The following is a 20,109-nucleotide window of genomic DNA, read 5'->3' as shown; positions in this document are numbered from 1 at the left end:
GTACTTGCAAGGACAGCGAGATAACTTGACTGGAAGTGGTTCTGGTGGTGTTACGGAGGCCTACGGCTTAAATGGCACTACTGGGGACGATGTAAGAGATTGACGGAGTCGACTGTTCCTCAATTCGCTAGTCCCGTGGTTGGCAGGATGCTTACACGCGTACAATCGAATTCTTCTTAGATTTTAATGTTCTTTTTTATCATGGCGATCTAAGACATTCCAATTAATTCCGTCATTAAAATTATCGAGTATCAGCTTCTACTAGATCGAAAAGAGACGAGCCCTATAAAATCTTATTAACGCATTGGCGACCGGTCGATAATGTGTTAAAGTCGAAGAAGAACAAGTTGGATCCTTTCCTTGTTCCTTGCCGACTTTCTGAGTCGGCCAATGAGGTCGAGCCGTCTCAGTGACTGACACCATATCGCGGGTCAGTTTCAACCCAAAGTGTGAATCGCGATTAATCAACTCTGCCATTGCCCATACATACTGAGAGAGTAGAAGTTTAGAAAGGCCTTGCATTGACCCGTGCAGACACATACGGCTTGCAACCCAGTATCCCACTAGCAATTCGCACCACGTGTGGATGCGCTGATTAGGCGTACCTTGATACTCGAAGAGCGTACCTATACGCTGACAAAGGCAGCAATCCTGAGCACGGTAGACTGTCTGGCATGTTTAAAAATTCCTCGAGTACTACGATGCTTGCCACATTATTCTATTTCACAGAGTATCTTCGATGTAACAATGTTTCCAGCTGGAATATCGGGTGTACGCGACCAGAGAAGCTAAAAAAGAGCTATTAGTTTTATAGTAGTGTTCTTAGTAATCGCGAGTACTTGCAGATCCAGTTCCGCGATGTAAAAGTATAGCGAGGCAAAGAAAACCGTATCAGACCAGTTTTAGCGAGACGCGATACTACGCCACGCTCGATAATTGATGTTTAAGGAATGAATAACGCCTCGGCTAATATCTCTGAAGAAAACAAAATATGTTGATCAAAACATCGCGAATAATACTGTCGCGTGTAAATTAGACGAGACTAGTTTTTGTTATTTTTTTTTTTTTGTTCAAATGGCCGAATAATGTTATTAATTGAATACGATTTTAGAGAAAAACACCAATCGATCACTGTCATCGCTCGATACGTGTGAATTTCATAATAATAGCCGCTTCGTATTTCGCGGGTAAGGTAACAAATAGGGACGACTGGAGCATAAATTATAATGGAACGAATAGCCACGACGCTAACAAAGCGTTAAATGTCACTTATATTTGTATTACGTCAATATATATTCATATGTTAACTCACGGAATTGTCCTTAATGGTGAAATGTCTCTAAATCATTGTTATCGTCGTAACTTCGTAATGGATATTAGGAAAAAATGAAAAGTAGCTGTTTGCAAGTGCCTATCAAGACTCCTCCTACTCGAGGTCATCTGGAGGTTATATACACAGTTATAAACACGGTTATAGACACAGGTCACTGCTTTCGACTTATTCTCGACTCTAATATCGCAGCGATACACCAATGACCTTGAGAACTCGCAAGTATAACAGTTATATAACAGCAATTTGTACGACGGTACCGCTTTCTCCTTAAATTAGTTGTTCGCGTCACCAGAAGTGGGTCAATCGTCATTCAGTCTGTCCCGTCTTAACAGATTGATTATTAACGTCGTCAAAAATTATTTCATTTATAAATACGAAAATAGGAGGGAACGAACCCATTAAAATTGGACTCAGCTTTTCTGTTAAATGGATAAGTAAATAAGAAGCGTTTTATGTCCCCTCATATTCGAATACAACCGGAAGCTCTGAACGCGGGCGCGGACGTACGAGCACGATCGTAAAGAAAACAATAAAATTGTATTGTTTCGCGAGCGGCGAAATAGGTGTCGATACTATTGCGCAAGATGAAGCCACTAACTGGGTTTATGGCAGCAAGTTCTCGAGAACATACAACCCTATCGCTTCTACGCTTAAGGGGATACGCTGCAGTTAAAGTCTCGAGAAATTCAAATTTTTTCACCGTTCCTTGAAGGGGAGAGTCGTAAAATTATTCCGCGAAAAACGTAATACGACCCAGCAGGAAGCCGAGAAAATCACCAATAAGGGGATATCTGGCAGCTCCGTAGTCTCAGTCACTTACTGTTCGTCGTATTATAAATAATTTCTTGATGGATAACCAGTATTTCCACTCAAATAGACCAGATCGAAAATTGATCTCGATCAAGGAAATCCATTCAAATTCCCCGAAGTTATTAAGAGCAGACCAACTATAGAACGATGACACCATCGAGCCGTAAAAGAGCGTGGAGCCAGAAGGGATACGAAAAGCGTCGAAAGAATATCAGATTTTCTTCGTGGCTCTAACGAAGGAAAACTTACTGGCGGAGAAGCGTCGCGACAATCGCCAAGAACTATCGAAGATCGAGAGATCGTCCTGACAGTGGCAGTGCCTACGAGCAGCTTGATATTCGTCCGACGCGCGCCACGGAGCCCGTCTGCGTATGGACGCAGAATAAATTATCCTGATGTCCGTCCCTCTTCTTTTCCTCTGTCGATTCCCTTTCTCTTTCTCCCTCTCTCCCCGTCTTTCTCCCTCTGGCATGGTCTTCTACTTCTTCTTCGTGTTCCTCTTCTTCTTTCCTCGCCTCTTTCTCCTACGATCTTTCTCCCACCGGTGTTTATAATGATTTCTCCTTCGTAGTGGTGGGACGATACCGGAAGTGAAGTCAGTACGGCGGAACCAGACGTTCACTCAATGGAAAGTTTGAGTTCTTTCAGTACGTTCAAGAAGGCTCGAGCGTAGATCGGAGTTCCGCTCGCGTGGAAAATCCGCTTCTTTCGCTAGCTGCACAGCATTCTTGCTCGCGACTCGCGCGTGCACGGAAGAAACTCGAAGAACCGGAGAAACTCCTGCTGGAGACGCTCGTCCTCGCGATCTCTCGCTTCTTTCCTCGTCGTGTCGGCGTCGCGCGCTCCCGGATCGCGGGGAGATCCTTTCCGAATACTCGGGAAAAATAACGAAAAGCCTCGAGGAGAAGAAATATCGCGAACGCGTTCGTGCGTGCATCGTTCGACCCGCGTGTTCGCCGGTTCTGTGTGTGTTCCTTTCCCGATTTTGTTTGTTGTGCCGGAGAAGCGCGCGAACAGAAGATTTATTCGAAGAACAGGAAAGATAATAAAACGCGAAGTAAATAGAATAAAAGAAGATAGAACTCGGACGGATCAAAGGTGTTTACTTCGGAAACGTTGCAACGAGTCTTGTGTACAATTCGAGCAGAGCGACGGTGTTAAGTTGCGAAAGTGTTGAACATTGGCCTATTAGATTTTTAATCTAATCGTTTACACGATTTACAAAGTCTGTTCAAATTGTTCACGTTGAAACACTCGAAAAATATTGGACAAATATCAGGCACGCATGTGCTCGTGTTACAGAGTGGAAGTGGATGATCGGTGGATGTAAACCTTTGCCAGTGACTGTAACATTCGAGCATTTCCTTTGTGCTATTTCTTGGAAATAAATTTCTCTAAGGTCGTTGGTAAAGTGTCGGTTCTTGAGAGCCTAGTTTCCAATCGCCATGAGAGCAGGTCTAGTTCTTTTTGCGCCATTGTCAATCGTACATTCTTTGGATGTTTCATCTTGGTGAAACTACTCTCTCCAGTTAGTTATCGTTAAACACAAGTAAATCCGATGGTCCGATTCATCTTCATCTAATTCAATTTCATCGATGTTATTTCTTTCGTCGTCTGCTTTTGACTCGTTATCACCTCTTAGTACTGTCAATCAAATTGTCTCGAAGCTTGTCTAGCTAGATCCTGCCTTAGATGCAAGCCTATTAATAGTTTGAACAGTCTCCAATTACTGGACGGTTGATTAGTGGATAATTGGTTTGCACAGATTATTCGAACGATTAATAGCGTCGCGTCTGGAGCAGAACCTCGTTTATGATCCATACTTCCCGTTAACTCGGACGAAAAGCGATAATGCTGGTCATTCTATCGAGTCTATCGGTAAACAGAAAACTCCGTCAACGAGGCGTTGGTAATACTTTGCAATTCACCGTACGATTCACTTCCACTGTGATAGACGTATTCGTGGAAGGACACGGAAGATAAGGTACCGCGTGAATTTTTCTCGACGTGGAAGCGTCGATGTATGTTCCGTCGAGTGTAAAGAAGAGGAGGTATCAGAATGGGATCATAGCAGACGTCTCGCTTCGAGGGATATTGAAGCCCGGAAATTCAAATCTAAATTGGAATCGATGAAAGCAGAATTGCACGCTCTCGAAGGACGCTCTGATACGGGAGCGAGAAGGAGACCTTGTTTACTTCTCATCGACGATCGTCTTTCAGCGACCCCCTGTAGGATACAAGAAAATCTAGGATTTATAGGCAGCCGTCTGGAGTTTTATTCTCGCGGCGAAAGAACGCGATAATTAAACGAAGGAGAAATATCCTGCCGTCTGGGAACGAAGGGGGATGGAATCTTATTGCGTTGTCTGCCTACCCGCGACATGATTCGTTCATAATCCGAGACGAGGACGCGTCCTCTAGTGGACGTTAATCCTTTATATGACGGAACTGCCTGGGAATTTTGTCCACATTAAAAAAAAAAAAAGTATGCGCGTAGAAACTTAAAAATACAAGATTCTCGCCCCTTTCTTAGTGATAACGATGAGTACCAGTGATCTGTAAAGGGTCGAACGAAAGTACACTTGGAAAAAAAATGTGCAAAGTGAAATCGTCGTAGTAAAAGGTTCAATTTGTTCGCATTAATTTCGATTACAGAAACCTAATTGCGATAGAAATTAAGAAGCAACGTTTTCCCAGGCCTAGAATTCGCCACACGTTTTTCGTGCCTTCGAAGATGAAGCACGGCGCGCTGGGGAACATTGGATTTCTTTACCGCGAATAGCAAGCGAACGAGGCAATTACAGCGAAAAAAGTATCAAGCACACGCAAGACACAGTACCGTTCCAACGTCTGGCTTCGTGGTCGGCTGTTCATTTTCAGTGTTTTCAGCGAAATAAGATAGAAGATACTTTCACTTCAGGCTCGCGCGTGTTTCTCGATTAAAACGCTTCGAAGGAAACGCTCCTCGATGGATACCTGACGAGGCGTTGAGGTGTCGATCGAATGATACCTGGATAGATCACGGATAGATCCGTGAAAGAAGTGGCTCGGGGTTGAAAGAGAGGGTTTCGGTGCGTTTACCAGCACATTGTTCAGAAGATGGTCAGCCAACACGCGATGGCCACCACCGTTCGCAAAGTCAAGCAGGAGAATCGTCTCAGGCGACAGAATCAGAACCAAGGTATAGAAATAGATCAAACTCGAGCATGCGAACCCCTACTAATTCTAAGAGTGCTTGCAAAACCACGTCCCAGGAGAGTTGTATTTGTGACTGGAAACGATTAGATAACTTTCCCATTAAATTGAAGTTAATCGCAGTGTTCATTAGCGGATTATACTCGGTTAAGAGAGAAACGAAGAAGTTCGTTAATGTATCGGTGTTTTAAATTCATCTTATCTTTACACGATGTTCGTTCGCTGATTTCTCACGCGTTGTTCCTCGAGAATTTTAACTTAATGGCGATCGTTTTCCGTGTTCTTAACAAATTTTGTATTCTACAATATTGTTGCCACGAGGGATAAGATGATCTGCGATAAGTTTTTAATGTCATTCGGAATTTTGCTTTCGTTTAATAGGCACGAGTGGATAGATCCCGCGTGTCCGGTTCTGATTATTGAAATTACAACTTGATCTTGTCTTGCGAGATTGGCTAGAAAGTTGTCCCCATAAAAATCATTTTAATCGAAAGTAGAAGTAGAGGAGCTGTCGATATTACTACGTTGCAACGATTATGAAAATGTAGGAGTATTTATCCACGCAACGAAGCTTCTAAAAATTCCTTTAGAGAATAGATTATCCCTCGATTAAATGTTCCTCGCAATCGTTCCTCGTACACCGTGACTGTAGCTGTAACAGAATGCACAGGAAACGTAAGGAAATCTGAATTTACAAACATTCATTAAATCCATTACGGTAACGTTAATTCTTTTCTTATGGCAAAAGACACGTAACACAACTAATTTTCTACCGCGTATACGTCGAAATACTCCGGAACTAAATGTACCTTTACGCGCAGGTGAGCATCGGCTTAATTACGCCTAACTGTATACGATTAATTCGCGTTGCAATTACTCTTTCATTAGGACTAATGCTGCTTATTCCTTGGATCTCAAATAATTCAAACGAACGTAATTAAAACGCATTTTTCGTTCGACCCGCGAATTCCATTACTAGCATTAAATAATTAATAGCGTAACAACTTCTTCATCGGTCTATCCAACGACTACTCTAATACATTCATTTGTTAACGTAAGACCGAACAATTTCATAACAATATTACGAATACAGCAGAAGGTACACACAGTCAGTCGATATCTGACTCGTGTTTTTCATATTCGACTAAAATTCTGTATCACGAGCCTCGCACGTTGTTATAGGTTAAAGGGTTAATAAACATAGAGGGTAGGAATATTTATGGGTCTAACTGTACATGGATTATACAAATCGCGTGCATTCCATGAGTATAATTATTCACACGAGTATATAATTGAAACGTTCGATGTGCATTAACCCAGACCTAACCTAGTTACGTGTGCATACACGCTTCGTGTCATCTGTACCTGCGGCACATCATGGTGACGCATACGCGGTCCATGGAGTGTACACAAATGGACATACACGCCGCGTACGCGTTGCTTGTGAAAACGTTTTGTGGGATTTATCGATTATGCGGGAACCATCTCTGGACTAATTGCGAACGAAACTTGTGTTCCAGATGAGGAGGGACTCTACAAACCTGTACCGCCACCGAAACCGGTGCCGAACAATCAGAAGAACCAGAACGACCAGCAGGAGAGCAGGGTGCAGACGGTAGCCGAGCTATCGTCGCGGACGACTTCCGGCATTGAAAGAAACTCCACGCTGGACGACAGTCAGCTTCGAAGTTCCGGGCAGAATCTTGCACCGGACTACAGGATGCCACCTCTCTACGGTGACGAACAGGGCTCAAGTCAGACTCAACAGGCAGCCAATTTACAGACCCACAGCAGCAAGTTTCCGGTATGTTTTCGAACAAAAATAATCGAACAAAAATGGCCACGACAAGTTTCCAGTTGAAACCAAATCGTAGTATAGATCATAGATATCTTCTTCTCGGGGCTATCCAAGATTGAGAACAGTCTCGAGTGCTCCAAATAGAGCAAGGGGCCTCTTCTAGTTCTAGCAGCGCGTTTAAAATGTTTAAGCAGCTCTGAGGAACGCGCGCGGTGTAGCAGGAACATAGAAAGAATAAAATAGGCGGTTTTACGCGATGCAACCGCGTCACGGGTAGTGGCAGTGTGTTAATTAACGATACACTGTGTGCATTAATTCCACGCTAGAAGGAATACGTGTGTGCGTGGCCGAGCACGATGGAGCTTCGCCATATACGAGCAGGCGCACGCTTGGAAACTTTTGTTAGAGACGCCACATAGGCGTGTCGGTGAATTTTATTACCGCCGATAACGTGACGGGTTCTCCAAGGTGTAACAGGCTGAATATGGCGATTCCAGTCGCGGACTTTGATGCGCCTTCGTACGGCGACTGAACTCGCTTCGGTCCCGATACAACAACAACAACAAAAAATAAAAGAAAAGGAAAGAACACGGCTAGAAGTCCAGGCGTAGCTCTTTATTCGGTATGGGCTGCGAGCGACTTTCTAGAACTTCTTCAGACTTTTTTGCCCGCGTAATTCCTTTTAATTGCGGGTTTCTACCGGTCAAGTGCCTAATAGTGGATCTCGTTCCGCGATTTCTATGACGGAAAACGGGCCGCTCGTGTAATTCGTTTTAAAACGACGGAGACTCAACCTGAACCCTTCGCGATGCTGAAATTGCACGGTGTCGCGACGAGAATCGCTCCCCGTTTACCAAATTGAAACGGGTTGCGCGTTGAAAAGATGTATAGGGTTGGATACGAACGCCCTTAACACCTTAAAAATGTTCAAAAGCATCGGCAGGTGACACAGCGTGAAAAATTGGATAGCACTTATCTTTTATTCGGTTGCCAAACTCTTACGCTGTTCAAAGAAAAATGTAACAATAGAATAGACTTATTTAGGATCGCCTGAAAGTTATAGGAGATGGAGTAAACGAACTCTATTTGGGTTTATTAATTCTACGTGGAACAAAAATTGAAGCCACGCAGATTATAATTTGGTACGATAAAATTGGGTAAATTGTTCAGCTTAAACTAAAAGGAAAGAGGAAAATTATACTAAATACCGCTCGGTAATTACGCGTATTGCGGTTAACAATAAGGTGTAAAGGTTAAAGTGAGAAGCTATTCATTAATCTGAAAGCGAGACGTGGCTTGCTTTCAAATGTTACGAAAAATAATAACACACCCGAGAGAGATTCAATCTTTGGTTAACTTTGAACGGAAAGTTTACGAATAAATAAACTTCGAAGGTAATTGGACTTTTCCATCCAAAATAAATCGTGTCGAAAAATGAACGATAATCGCATACTTCTGGAGAAAGGGGAATATTTTTACATAAAACATTCGTAAGATAATAAATGAACGGTTGTTATTTTGCGCTAAATTTAGTTAGGAATCTGGTACAAATAATCACGGGAAAATGACGTAATGTGAGCCAAGGAAAGTACTTCGCTACGAAATGTCCATAGGTTAATTATACGTAGGATGGGCCATTTTGGCGAAACAAGTTTTAATAAATGCATGCCTGCAGGTGATTTTAGAGAGTTATGAGTTCTATCGTAGGATTCGAAACAGTTAGTAGTTAGCAAGACGGATAGATATAGATATATCCATATAGTACAACGTTGAAGTATGGTTAAGTAATCTCATGGAATCAGCTTTGTAACTCGATTACGCATTTCTACGTATTTAATTGCTAGCTCGTACTACATTATTTGCTTTTTATAACATTATCTAACTATTCAAGCGCAGGTAACATATATATCGCTCGCATCGCGTGGTACATATTATCATGGATCACCTTGTACACGGAACTCTGAAATTCTTCTTTCCGGGAGTATGCTGTTTTCTCTGCCATCCCGAAATAGTTGAGATTTTCTCTGGTACAAGCTCAGACATTGGACCTGTTTCTTCGAAGATGAGCAACGGCTTCTTCGGTTGCCGAGTACTTTTATGGCAAACGTTACGCGTCGTGAGAAAATGTAGACAGTCTTTTCTCGAATTAAATGGACACGAGGAAACGAATGTTCATTCTTTGTCTACGAGGTTAATGAAAATCAGATCGGCACGCTCATTAAATCGTTCAACTGTGTTCAGTATTAACAATGACTGGATCTAGCGAAGATGATGACGATGGGGATGTTGAGAACGAGCTTCATCCTCTCGAGTGAGTACGCATTTCGCGTAATTGTAAGAATAATAAATATTTCCTTGGAAACATCAATGAAAGTATGCAGAATCGTAAGTAGCGTGCGCACAGGATTCGTTTACGATATGTTGAGCGCTTCTCCGATATTTTATATTCCGATGACGAGTCCATCGTTGGACGAGTCTCGATTGATATCGTTTCTGCAAAGCTTGAATATTGTCTGCGACAACATTCGCGACACGATACACTCGTTCAAGAAGACAGAGACCTCAACCGCACGTGCGTGCTAGCTGTCAGAGATGATTCCCATCTTCTTATGTAACACTTTCTGCCTCTCGTAATAAATAATCCGCACGTCCAAGTGACTTAGACGTATCAGTGATGAATAACATGAATGATAATGACTCTAACTGTGATCCTCGGAGAACTCCAGGCGGGAATGAAGGAACGGTCTAGCCACTCGCGCTGACAGCTTGATTACGCGGAGTTGACCAACTTTTAATCCATACTAAAACGGCTGCCTCTGAATTTGTGGTCAAGTTTTTCAATTAGTGAATTATGATTAACCGTGGCGAACACTTTTGCAAGACCAATGTGTAGGATATCGATTCCATTGCGTCACTCAGGTGCAGATGAAACACGAGAGAAAAAAGATGGATTGATAACCACAGACCGTCGATGAACGTAGCCACAGAGCTCGTCGCAGATTGCATGAGCGATAATAAATGACAAGTCTGCACCGTACATTCTCTCGAGTATCTTCGACGTGGCGCTTAACTCTTTGACTGCGGTGTGATGAGTATTTCTTGGAGCAAAAATCGCATAATCTGCCTATTATCGAAACAAAATCAATTCCTCCAACATTCTCTCCTCGAGCAGATCCAACAATCACGGTTCTGCTGATAAATTCATGCTCTGCATCTAGTTCATTTCACGTATGGCGCAGAGGAGTTGGCATTTGGTGAAATCTTCGGTAACAGTTCATTGTACGTTCCTTACGTTCTTGGGAAAATTCTCAGAGATTCCTCGACGAGACAAAGGAGGCATCATACCTGCGTACCGTTTACCGGAAGCAGGGAAGGGGGTTGCGATAGCCGTTTAGATACATTACTTTTCCTCGTGGATCGGTCCTCGGGAGGCGAGAACAAATCGGAACACTTGTCGGTGACGACATCTCCTACTTCCATAGAGTCTGCGAGTTTGCAGACTTGTCTTCGAGTTCCCTTGTTTCGTTGACAATGATGTTGCGCATCGTGCGCGTTTAACCGCCGGTGAATTATGAATCTTTTGTGAAATCTTGGAAATTGTTGTAGATCTGCCTTGTTACTGTGGCGAGATACCAACGTCGGAAATAAACGCAGTCATTACTTAGAGCGTAGTAACGTTTTAACGACTCGAACAGTTCCACTTTATCGGTGAAGCCGTTGCCAGCTCTTGTCGGTGCTTTGTGTTCTCTTGTCCACAGTTTTAGCCTATGTTTGGACAGGCTACTTTCAAAGAATTTTATCCTTCGAATTACATTACGATGCAATTAATATAGTTCCGATACAGTCAACCTAATCTTTCAAATGTAAAATGAAACCTGTAGTAGTACTTCAACACGCGATAGAAATGTATAAATTCGAATAATATATTTTCTCCTAACGAGCCTATGTAAATCTCTCGTACCATAATCGATGCTATCCATTCTGGATCTATGGTCTTAGCACGGTATTTCTGTTACCGTAAAGTGTCTCTCTGATTAACATTTCTTTCTGATTCCCGTAACATAAAGCAGTGCTAATTAAGTGCTTCGGATACACGAGGCAGAGATGAATCTTAATGGGACACGGAAAGCGTGTGACTCGTGATTTACGTCTCGCCAAAAACGTCTTTCTAAAAATTTATAACGACGTTACGGGAACGAAACAGTACGCACGAGCTCGAATTAGGCGAACATTCGTGGACGTTTCAGCGTTAAATAAACTTCATCCACGTCGGAAAAAAATAAGCTCGAATGGAACGTTTCCAGCAATGGATCATAAGTCGCGAGGAACCGTTTCGCATGCGTAACGGTGAACTCGTTTCACGGCCAACGAACCTGCCAACGAGAACTCAGATTTTCCTCGCGTTTTTTTTTTTTTCCCCTTTTCGTCGGAGAAATTATAATGTATAAAATCGCACAGAAGCATACACGGAATTATTCATAAACGTTCCGCGAGGCGGCACGATGATTAGACGCGCTCATTTTCCATCGCTGGAGAGCGTTTTATCACGCTTGCTTTCTTTCGTGCGATCTCAAGGCGAGTTTGGTTCAGTGACACCTCTTTTTAGACGCGTTATTATATGCACGCGAAGTGCATGCGAGTTGCTCGTTCGCGAGCCCTGCTAGCGTACTTCCAGATCCTGTTCTCGATGTTGCTTGGAAAAAATCGAATGGATATCGCTGTACTGAAATCGACGGACGACGTTTACGATGAGAAATGCTGGCTTACGACGCCTCGAACGTCGTCGAGGCGACCGTTAATCGACGTTTCACTTTAAGCGAGATTCTACCGTAACGGCTCTAAAAGCAGATCATCTGGATGCGCTTTTTTTTTTTTCTCTTCGAGTACTACTAATGATACGCGAATAAACTCTCGCGGGAGACAGACAGGCACTCTTAAAATATAATAGATTTCTTTTTCTTTCTTATCCTTTTAATTTGGGAGTTTATTATACGCTACTGGATGGAGAAGCATTCTGAATTATGGTAATTTTCTTGAACGGTTAGTTCGTTTTTCTCTCATTGATGCGAGATGTAATTTATATAAAATACTTAAGGAGAGATTCTACCGCTACAAAGGGGGAATAGCTCTAAATACTGTCGACATCAAAGCTACGTTCGAATGCGAAAGGAAACTTTGTTTTCCACGTTAAAAAAGGAAGTTTGGATGAAGAATTTAAATGAAATTAACAGACCTTAAACTTGGAGTAGCATACCAACTGCTGGTTGCCGCTCTATTATCGATGGAATACATATAGTGTTCAGCTCGAGGCACGCTTAAGTGATAGGTATGTAAAGTGATACGATTATGGATGCCGCCAAATGTTGCTCTTGCCATTCATTACAGAGCGCACAGGCTCATGGCACCTGCTCTCCTTGGCGTGTCTAAGTCCTCTAATGTGCTATTGTAGGTACAAGTTCTACTGGTCGCTCAAGGCCGATATGAGACTAGGAATAAAACGAGATAATTGAACAGCAATTTCTTTCTTTTGCAGATAGAACGTGAGGTAGTTCTGTCGTCGGGAGACAAGAATTCAAAGATTCCTATTCTTCATGAGTACAAGCAGAGAACTGCCGGAAGAGTCGCCATTGCGCCGGATGCGCCAATCAAGCAACAAGCTTGGGTTCAAGAGGTGAGCAAATTGTCATTCTAATCTTCATAAGCCGCAATAATTGCCAGAAATACTACGGTTCTTTTTTTTTTTTTTTTTTCATTCAACCGTTGGAGAACAGTGCATCGTGTGCTTAGCGTTCAGTGTATCAACGAACGATTACATCGTCTACGTGATTCAGCTTCTTTCCATAATTTATGTCGGACCTCTAAATTCGACGAAGATAAATGATCGATCTTCGTATCCGATCGTTGACCATGCGAAAAACCAGTCGAGGGTTTAACGGGAAGCTATTTAATCGTTACACCGTATTACGAAATCTTTCATTCACTCGTGGTTCACGTGAGTGCAAACTTATGCGCTCGTGCGACACCCACGTGAATTGCTCGAGGTGTGAGTAGGTGTCGGTAATGCACGTGCCCCGGGACACTGTCCCACAATCGTATCTTGCAGACGGGTACGAGCACCAATGAGCAACGAACGTCTGTGTTCGGTGTACTTTCTTTGTCTGCTAGGCAAAAGTTATTATATCAAGTTGAATTGAATATCCAAGTTTATGTAACTAGGTGCGATTACACATGGTGTTCTCTGCTTAGCATTTATTATTTACGAGAATACGATTTGCTTCTATTAATTTCTTTCTACAGACATCCACTTTCGTTGCTTGCAGTATGTTTATTGCAGTAAACTAACAGGACATAGACAATACCCGTCAACGATATTTTCGTCCAACTCGTTAAATAAGCAATCTGCATAATAAAAGAAATATTCCAACACCTCTTTTCACTCGGTGCTAGGTAAAATGAAATTATCCGCTGAAATTTTTCATTACAGAAGAGGTCTATTGTTGTATGGACAATGTAGGCGTTGCGTAAATCTGTTGGCTGTTTCCTTTCACTTGTTCGGCGCGCATAGAAATCGTTTCTTTCCTCGACTCGGGGAAGAGAACATTTTATGTAAACAAATCGCGAGCAAAAAATTGAGCTTAAAATCGTTCGAAACGTATTAAAGTGTACACAATATCTTGTACGAGGTTACTGAAAATAATCGTCTCTTTAATTACAGTTGAATCGACAGGGGAGAACATCGTTAATAAATCAGCGAGCTGCTTGGCGAATGTCGAGCCTCGTTGCTCGCTAAAAAATTCCATTTTCTATCCCCCTGCCCCGGTCTGATTCGTTAATTTCCATGAAAAAAAAAAGTAAACATTACCGTGGCGAATGAGAACGTACGATACGAAACAGGGAACGAATAGTTAACGTTTCAATCGTGGTTTACGCCGGGGTGTTCAGCATGTGTGAAATCTACGCCATGAAAGGTATATCGGTACAAGGGGATGGCCCAAAATTCGATTTGCGACGGTCCACTCGATAGCTCGTACCCTAAGTTTCAAGTCTGTCGACGCTGTCGCGTACTTCTGTATTTTTTCATATTTTTTGATTCTACACCCTTCAGCGCAATGAAATCCCCAGAGAGCGTACAAACGGAGACCAAGAGTCAGAAAAAATATTTTTTTCGTATGCGCAAAGCGTGTCGCGGAGCTCTATGGGCACAGCTCCTCTCGTTATTTCTCTCTCTTTCTCCCTGATTTTTGCCTGTCCCCCTCGATCTCTCGCTCCCTCTTCTCGTTCGACAATGTCGGTTGTTATTCCAACCGCATCCCTTCCAAAGAATCAGAGGATTCAGACCGACAGCTTCGAAATTCCCTCTGCGGTCTAAACGGACACGTTGCCATTAGCTGTCCTCCTCGTCCAGGGAATTGTTTTCGGTGGTTCTCAGCAAATTACGCCGAGAAATTTTCTCGTCTGTCGTTCAACAGCGACTGTTTACCTGTGGGGGAATATTTGGAACGTGAACGACAACCGCGGTGGAGTATTTGCCTCCAAATGCTTCGGTACTATTTTTCCCTACATTGATAAAGCTGGCATGAAACGAGTCTGTATTACGTTTGTCTTTTCGTCTCCTTTTTTATTTTTGGAATCTCGTTGTACTTACGATGAAACAGACTGATGCGCTTTGGTAAAGGGAAAGAAGGTTTACTGCATCCAGGTACGGACACGATGGGGTTGAAAATGGCAAAACCGTTATGTGCGGCAGCAACGCAGAAATACGTTCGCCAATTAAATTCCCAGCCGCAGCAGCTTTTGTGTATACACTTTTTGCGCGGTAAAAAAAGAAAACGATGTTTCCAGTGTCTGAATTTTGCACAAAACGCGACCATGCAAATCACCGGGACACCGCAAAGAAGAAAAATAGGAGACGGGTAGAAACGTAGGCTTTCTGGAAATATATCAAACGAAAAGCTGCTTTACGTAAAACAAAAATTGAAGTGTTTGTTACGCCAAGTTCAAGATGCGATGGCTACAAATACACGCATCGTTAGCGATAAATTAATACTTTCTGGAAGCGAATAATTAAATTTGTTTGCTCGTTGCTAGGCAAACGCTCGTTCAGGCGGCGAACGTTACTTAATTAGATTTAACTTGGTACCGAGAGATACTTTAACCGAAGAAGATATCTCGTGTGCGTAACGGATGCAGAGTTCCTTCCAAAGTTGCGATATATAACTGAGAAATAACGAAGAGAGGAATGTTTACCGAACTACGATATCATTAGCGTTGCATATTTAATTTATAGGAGGACTGTACCTTAATAGGACTCTCCTTTCACGGAAAACGATAAAAATGACTTTAATAGGCCAATTAGCCTTGGAGGTATCATTTGCACGAGTTGTTAAAAACCGAGACGTCGGAAACGACATGCTTTTCGGATAGGAAACATTTAAAAAAAAAAAAATCGGAATTTATTTTAAGACGAATTTGTACAGCTCTCGTAACGAATGACTGGTGTATCGGTTCCAGAGACTTAGTTACACGAATCGCTAATTACAGTGGAGGGTTTGATACATTTTCCAGGGAGGTCAGATGCAGGAAGTGAGACAGGAGGGTCAAGCTAGGAGCTATCATCCCCCGGAATCTTACGTGTAAATATCTCTTTTATTCTACCGATCGACGAGCATCGCGAATTGATTCACCCGATAAAATCGCAATTTCTCCGAAGGTCGACGTCGGTCGCACCGGCGCCGAGGACGACGAAGATCGATGAGGAGAAGAGCAAGTCCCTCTCGAGGACTTATCACACGATTAAGGACATGATATCCAGTCGTTTCGGACAGAATCGCAAGGACGCCGAACCGGAACCGGAGGCAAGCTTGAACAACGTCACGGAGGAATTGAGGAAGTCCAGCAGAAGCATAGACGAGGAGGAGGCGAAGAAGAAGGAGGGGATTTACGGGAAACCACGAGCGCAAGATCCATCCGTAAATTTACAGCAGTACCCGAAGAATGCCTGCGGTAAAGTTCTTTCAATTTACCGTGTAACACGGTTACTCGCACACGAGATGGTTCGAGAATTTAGAACAGGTCTGCGGTTTATCGATGAGATAATTAACCTGTTAACTGCGGAATTTAGTTTTAACCAGTCGGCTGCGACGTCCTCTTTTCAAAGTGCGCACCTATGTGTGTCATGGGAATCAAGCGATGACGAGTACACGCGTCGAGCGCACTTGACTGGTTAAAGCATTCTCCCCAGCTGAAAGGAGTATAATCTTTTGAGGATTCAAAGTCGAGTGATAACGACTAGCCGTTTAATTCGTGGGTATTGGGTAATTAATTGAACGAGTGTAGGTGGAGTAGCGTTAGATGCCGTAGCGATAATTATGAATTGCGCCCATTAGGTGTATCGTTTCAGCGTTTTTGCTTCCTATATAATTAACGTTTCCTTTACTTGCGTATTACAGTTTACTGGCGTTCGCGGCTACTGTTATTTTTCCTCGCTCCATAGACCGTGTCGAGCGATGAACTTTTTTACAGTGCAACACTTTTCAGCTGGTTCTAAAAAGTATCCGATAAACGGTTCATTCGCGTAGCCTATTAGAAGGTGGAAAGAAATAAACTTTATGAAAGCGTTTATGCTACGTATTCTATATTTACGTTTTCTAACCGCGAGTCTGTAACAAATTTGAACTATTAAGTGGGGTTTGTATGGACAGTGGAAAGGTCGACGATATTTACACAACCTTTTCATCGTTTAGGTCAGTACGGACACTCGTATAGTTACCTGAGCAATCAGCAGAATGTACCACTTCCTGGACAGCTTCAGCCAACGTCCCAGGTACAACCCAGTCTGCCAGGTCAAAGTGCTCAGCTTCACGTGACGCATCACACTCCGCCTGGAGGTGTTCAAACGGTCCATCAAACCCAGGTTTCCAGTTTTGGACAATCGACAGGTGGCCAACAGGTGCAAAATGTTGCGAGGGAATACGTTGTTCAGGGACCGTCCGGCCTGCCGAGTCAGCAACTGCATCAAGGATTACATCAGAGTTCTCAGAATCAGGTAATCTTCGATTTCCTTCCACGCATCCTGGACTACTTTTCATCGGGTAACGTTACTTTGATTTCGCCTAATCGCCGTTCATCTCGCTGAACTGAATCGCTCCTGTAGGCAGGAAGAGGTTACCAGGAGGTTCTTGCGATGGAAATAGATTCCACATTCAATGTTTTTCGAATAACATGGAATTCAATCTTCCAACAATTTGAATCAAATTGGTATCGGTGGTTAACACGTGTCGGGTCTAATTTTACCTCATTAACTGGAAAATTTCTGTTCCGGTTTCGTTTAATTTACAGACGATTTTCAAATATGTTCGCTATAACGAAAATAACAAATGGGGATCATGACAACTAGTGGGCTACTTTACCTTCGATCGCAACAGTTTTGGATGAATTTCAGTTAATTTATGGCGTTTCGAAGCTCGACTAGTTTTCGTTCGAGCCCCGCGATCAATTTTTCCTAGCCGTCAAGCACGTTGGCGTGGTAGATCGAGAAACCTTGTCGCAAATGAAAGGGGGTGTTCGTGAACCCAACCACTCGCCTCTGCGACAAAATCCGGTGTACTTTCTCATACGTTTCAGTCATGCGACCAACATTTTCTTTCCGTGACATTGCAGTCCAGTTCGCTCGTGCTTCATGCATATATTTATTTTCCTCGGTGAAGCAATCTGCGAAAATCATTCCCGCGAGAACTCCACCTAAGAGGCAATAATCGAAAACGCTATAGGCAGTCATCAGATATTAAACGGTCGGTGGTTATTTCCGACGTCAGCGACTGGAAAGGTTATTCTTGCGTAAAAGGGGGGTGAACTTATCTTCATATAAATTCAGAAGGTGCAATAACGCGACACATACATCCTATTCGGACGCACGGTGCACGTGATACGTGTTCCATATTTATGCCTTCCAAAGCCAACCGCACGCAATACAATGCGCCGTCCTGCGTACAGTTCTCGAAATTTATTGGCTGCCCGAGACTACGCGACGTTTAACGAAAACATTTTTACCGATTATTCCATGCGATGGTTATTCCTAGATTGCCGGAGATCGTTATTAGATTATCGAAGTTTTATCCGACTGTTATTAGAGACGAATTAATAGATAGCGAGCTACGGTTGCAATTAGCACACGCGCTAATTAATGAGACTATAGATTGGTTTAAAAGTTGGCGATGTAAAACGAGGATGGACTATTTCTTGCTACTTCCGGATTTGATTAACGAGTAGATTACGGAAGATTATTCTTCGAGTACTAAATACTTACAATTGTCGCATAATTACAGGGCCAAGGGACACAGGTACAAAAACCCCACGGTCTGCCCATGCAGCAGCACCAAGTAGCCAATACCATGCAACCGACGAATCAGAGCTTCCAAAGTCCGCAGCAGCTGTTGCACCAGAACCAGAACCACCATCAGAGTCCCAGGTTCGCTCAGCAGCACGCACAGAACATGCACCAACGGCAATTGATACAGCAACTGCACCAGCAGCAGATGGCCGGGCAACAAAACACCCAGACTGGCGTCAGGAACGTGCAGCAGAGCTACTTCTCGAACAACGTGTCCTATCAGCAGTACCAGCAGGCCAGGCAGGCGATGTCGAGGTCGCAGATCGACCTGCCGAGCACCTCCAGACAAACCCAGGAACTCAGGCTCTCCGGTCAGGAGGTCTACTACCACTACGCCCAGGGTCGGCCAAAGTACGGTGTACCCCAGGTCTACATGAAGACCGACTGCAACCAGGAGATCGAGTTTCAACAACGGAACTCGACGAAGGGCATCGAGAAAGCCGCATCTCAGCCACAGCTCTGCTACGAGGACGAACGCGTAAACGAGCAGTCTAGAAATCCCGTCGATCCCATGAAGACTCTGACGGTGGATCCCTTGGATAAAGAAAGATACGAGATCACGGTGGAGAATCACGGACTCGGTGAATTCGGGAGAAGCGATTCGCAGAGGAAAGAGGACTACAGACTGGAGACCAGCTTCGCTATTCGCAGAGACGAGACGATCAGATGTTCCAAGAGAGAGCAAGACCCCGTAACCGTGTCTGGCCAAGAGAATCAGGAACTGGAGGGAACTACCGTTCAGAAAAGGATCGAGGAGTTGCAGAAGAGAGTGGAGGAGAACCATTACGGCGCGAAAGCGTCGAAAGATACCGTGGAGACGGACGCGGCGAGAAGTTCGTCCGGCTTGAAGATTGGAAACCTCGAGGGATGCAAACGAGCCGAGAATCAATACGTGAAGGACTCGGTCGTGAAATCAGAGATTAAGAAAGACGAGCTGGAACACGGGATCGGACGATTGAAGATCCAGAATCAAGGCTCTGGATCGGATTACGACAAGGCTGGACAGAGTTCCTCCAATGTGGACTCGGGGAGAGGGTCCGCTGTATATTCTAGCGGAAGACGCCCACCGCCCGAGGATCAGACCCATCCTCCAGGTTTGTTGCTGGAATGTTACATTCGTTTGCCTCGGTGAATTGAAATTTTATCTAGGAGAGGTCTCCTTTGTCTCGCGAGAGGAACAAACGGATCTTGCTTGTATGGTATATAAAAGGTCGGTGAACTGTGAAACGTGGAAGGAAAATTGTACGTCTACACCGATGAACTGTTTCAAGAATAACCAGATCCTGATATCTATTAACAATTTTCGAAGGAAACGCTATGCACGAAATTTGAAACATATTACGTTCTTTTCGAATTCAATCCTTAGCAATATTTCACCAGCGTCCGGCAAGTCGTTCGTATAAATCGTATAAAGAGAGCTCAGCGCGCGTGTAGGTAGCATAATCGAGATAAATATCGATGGCGCAATCTGGATACTCGGTTGGTTGACACAGTACGTATATTAATTCCTACGCACGGGCAGGATAAAAAAAAAAAAGAACATATTGTCTTGATCCGAGTGTACACTTTCTACGCGACACGTTG

The 20,109-nt window shown here is 43.5% G+C and overlaps 1 protein-coding gene across 5 annotated transcripts in view; it reads left to right on the top strand.

The window, feature by feature from the left end:
• LOC128886593 (uncharacterized) overlaps window positions 1-20,109 on the top strand; it is a 42,104-nt gene that overhangs the window by 16,255 nt on the left and 5,740 nt on the right. For 4 of the 5 annotated variants that reach the window (XM_054141612.1, XM_054141610.1, XM_054141611.1 and 1 more), the window contains exons 2-7: window positions 6,859-7,142; window positions 12,670-12,807; window positions 15,702-15,769; window positions 15,847-16,139; window positions 16,880-17,181; window positions 18,461-19,619. In XM_054141612.1, the coding sequence (XP_053997587.1) occupies window positions 7,059-7,142; window positions 12,670-12,807; window positions 15,702-15,769; window positions 15,847-16,139; window positions 16,880-17,181; window positions 18,461-19,619 (2,044 nt within the window). In that variant the 5' untranslated portion in view covers window positions 6,859-7,058. Of the gene's footprint in view, window positions 1-4,898; window positions 5,325-6,858; window positions 7,143-12,669; window positions 12,808-15,701; window positions 15,770-15,846; window positions 16,140-16,879; window positions 17,182-18,460; window positions 19,620-20,109 lie in introns of those variants that run through there. The other variant, XM_054141614.1, reaches the window with a different exon arrangement.

The sequence above is a fragment of the Hylaeus anthracinus genome, unplaced genomic scaffold, assembly GCF_026225885.1.
Source record: "Hylaeus anthracinus isolate JK02 unplaced genomic scaffold, UHH_iyHylAnth1.0_haploid 11985, whole genome shotgun sequence".
NCBI classification, from domain to species: Eukaryota; Metazoa; Arthropoda; class Insecta; order Hymenoptera; family Colletidae; genus Hylaeus; species Hylaeus anthracinus.
Note: the sequence above shows the minus strand (reverse complement) of the source record. Positions and strands in the feature narration are given on the sequence as shown.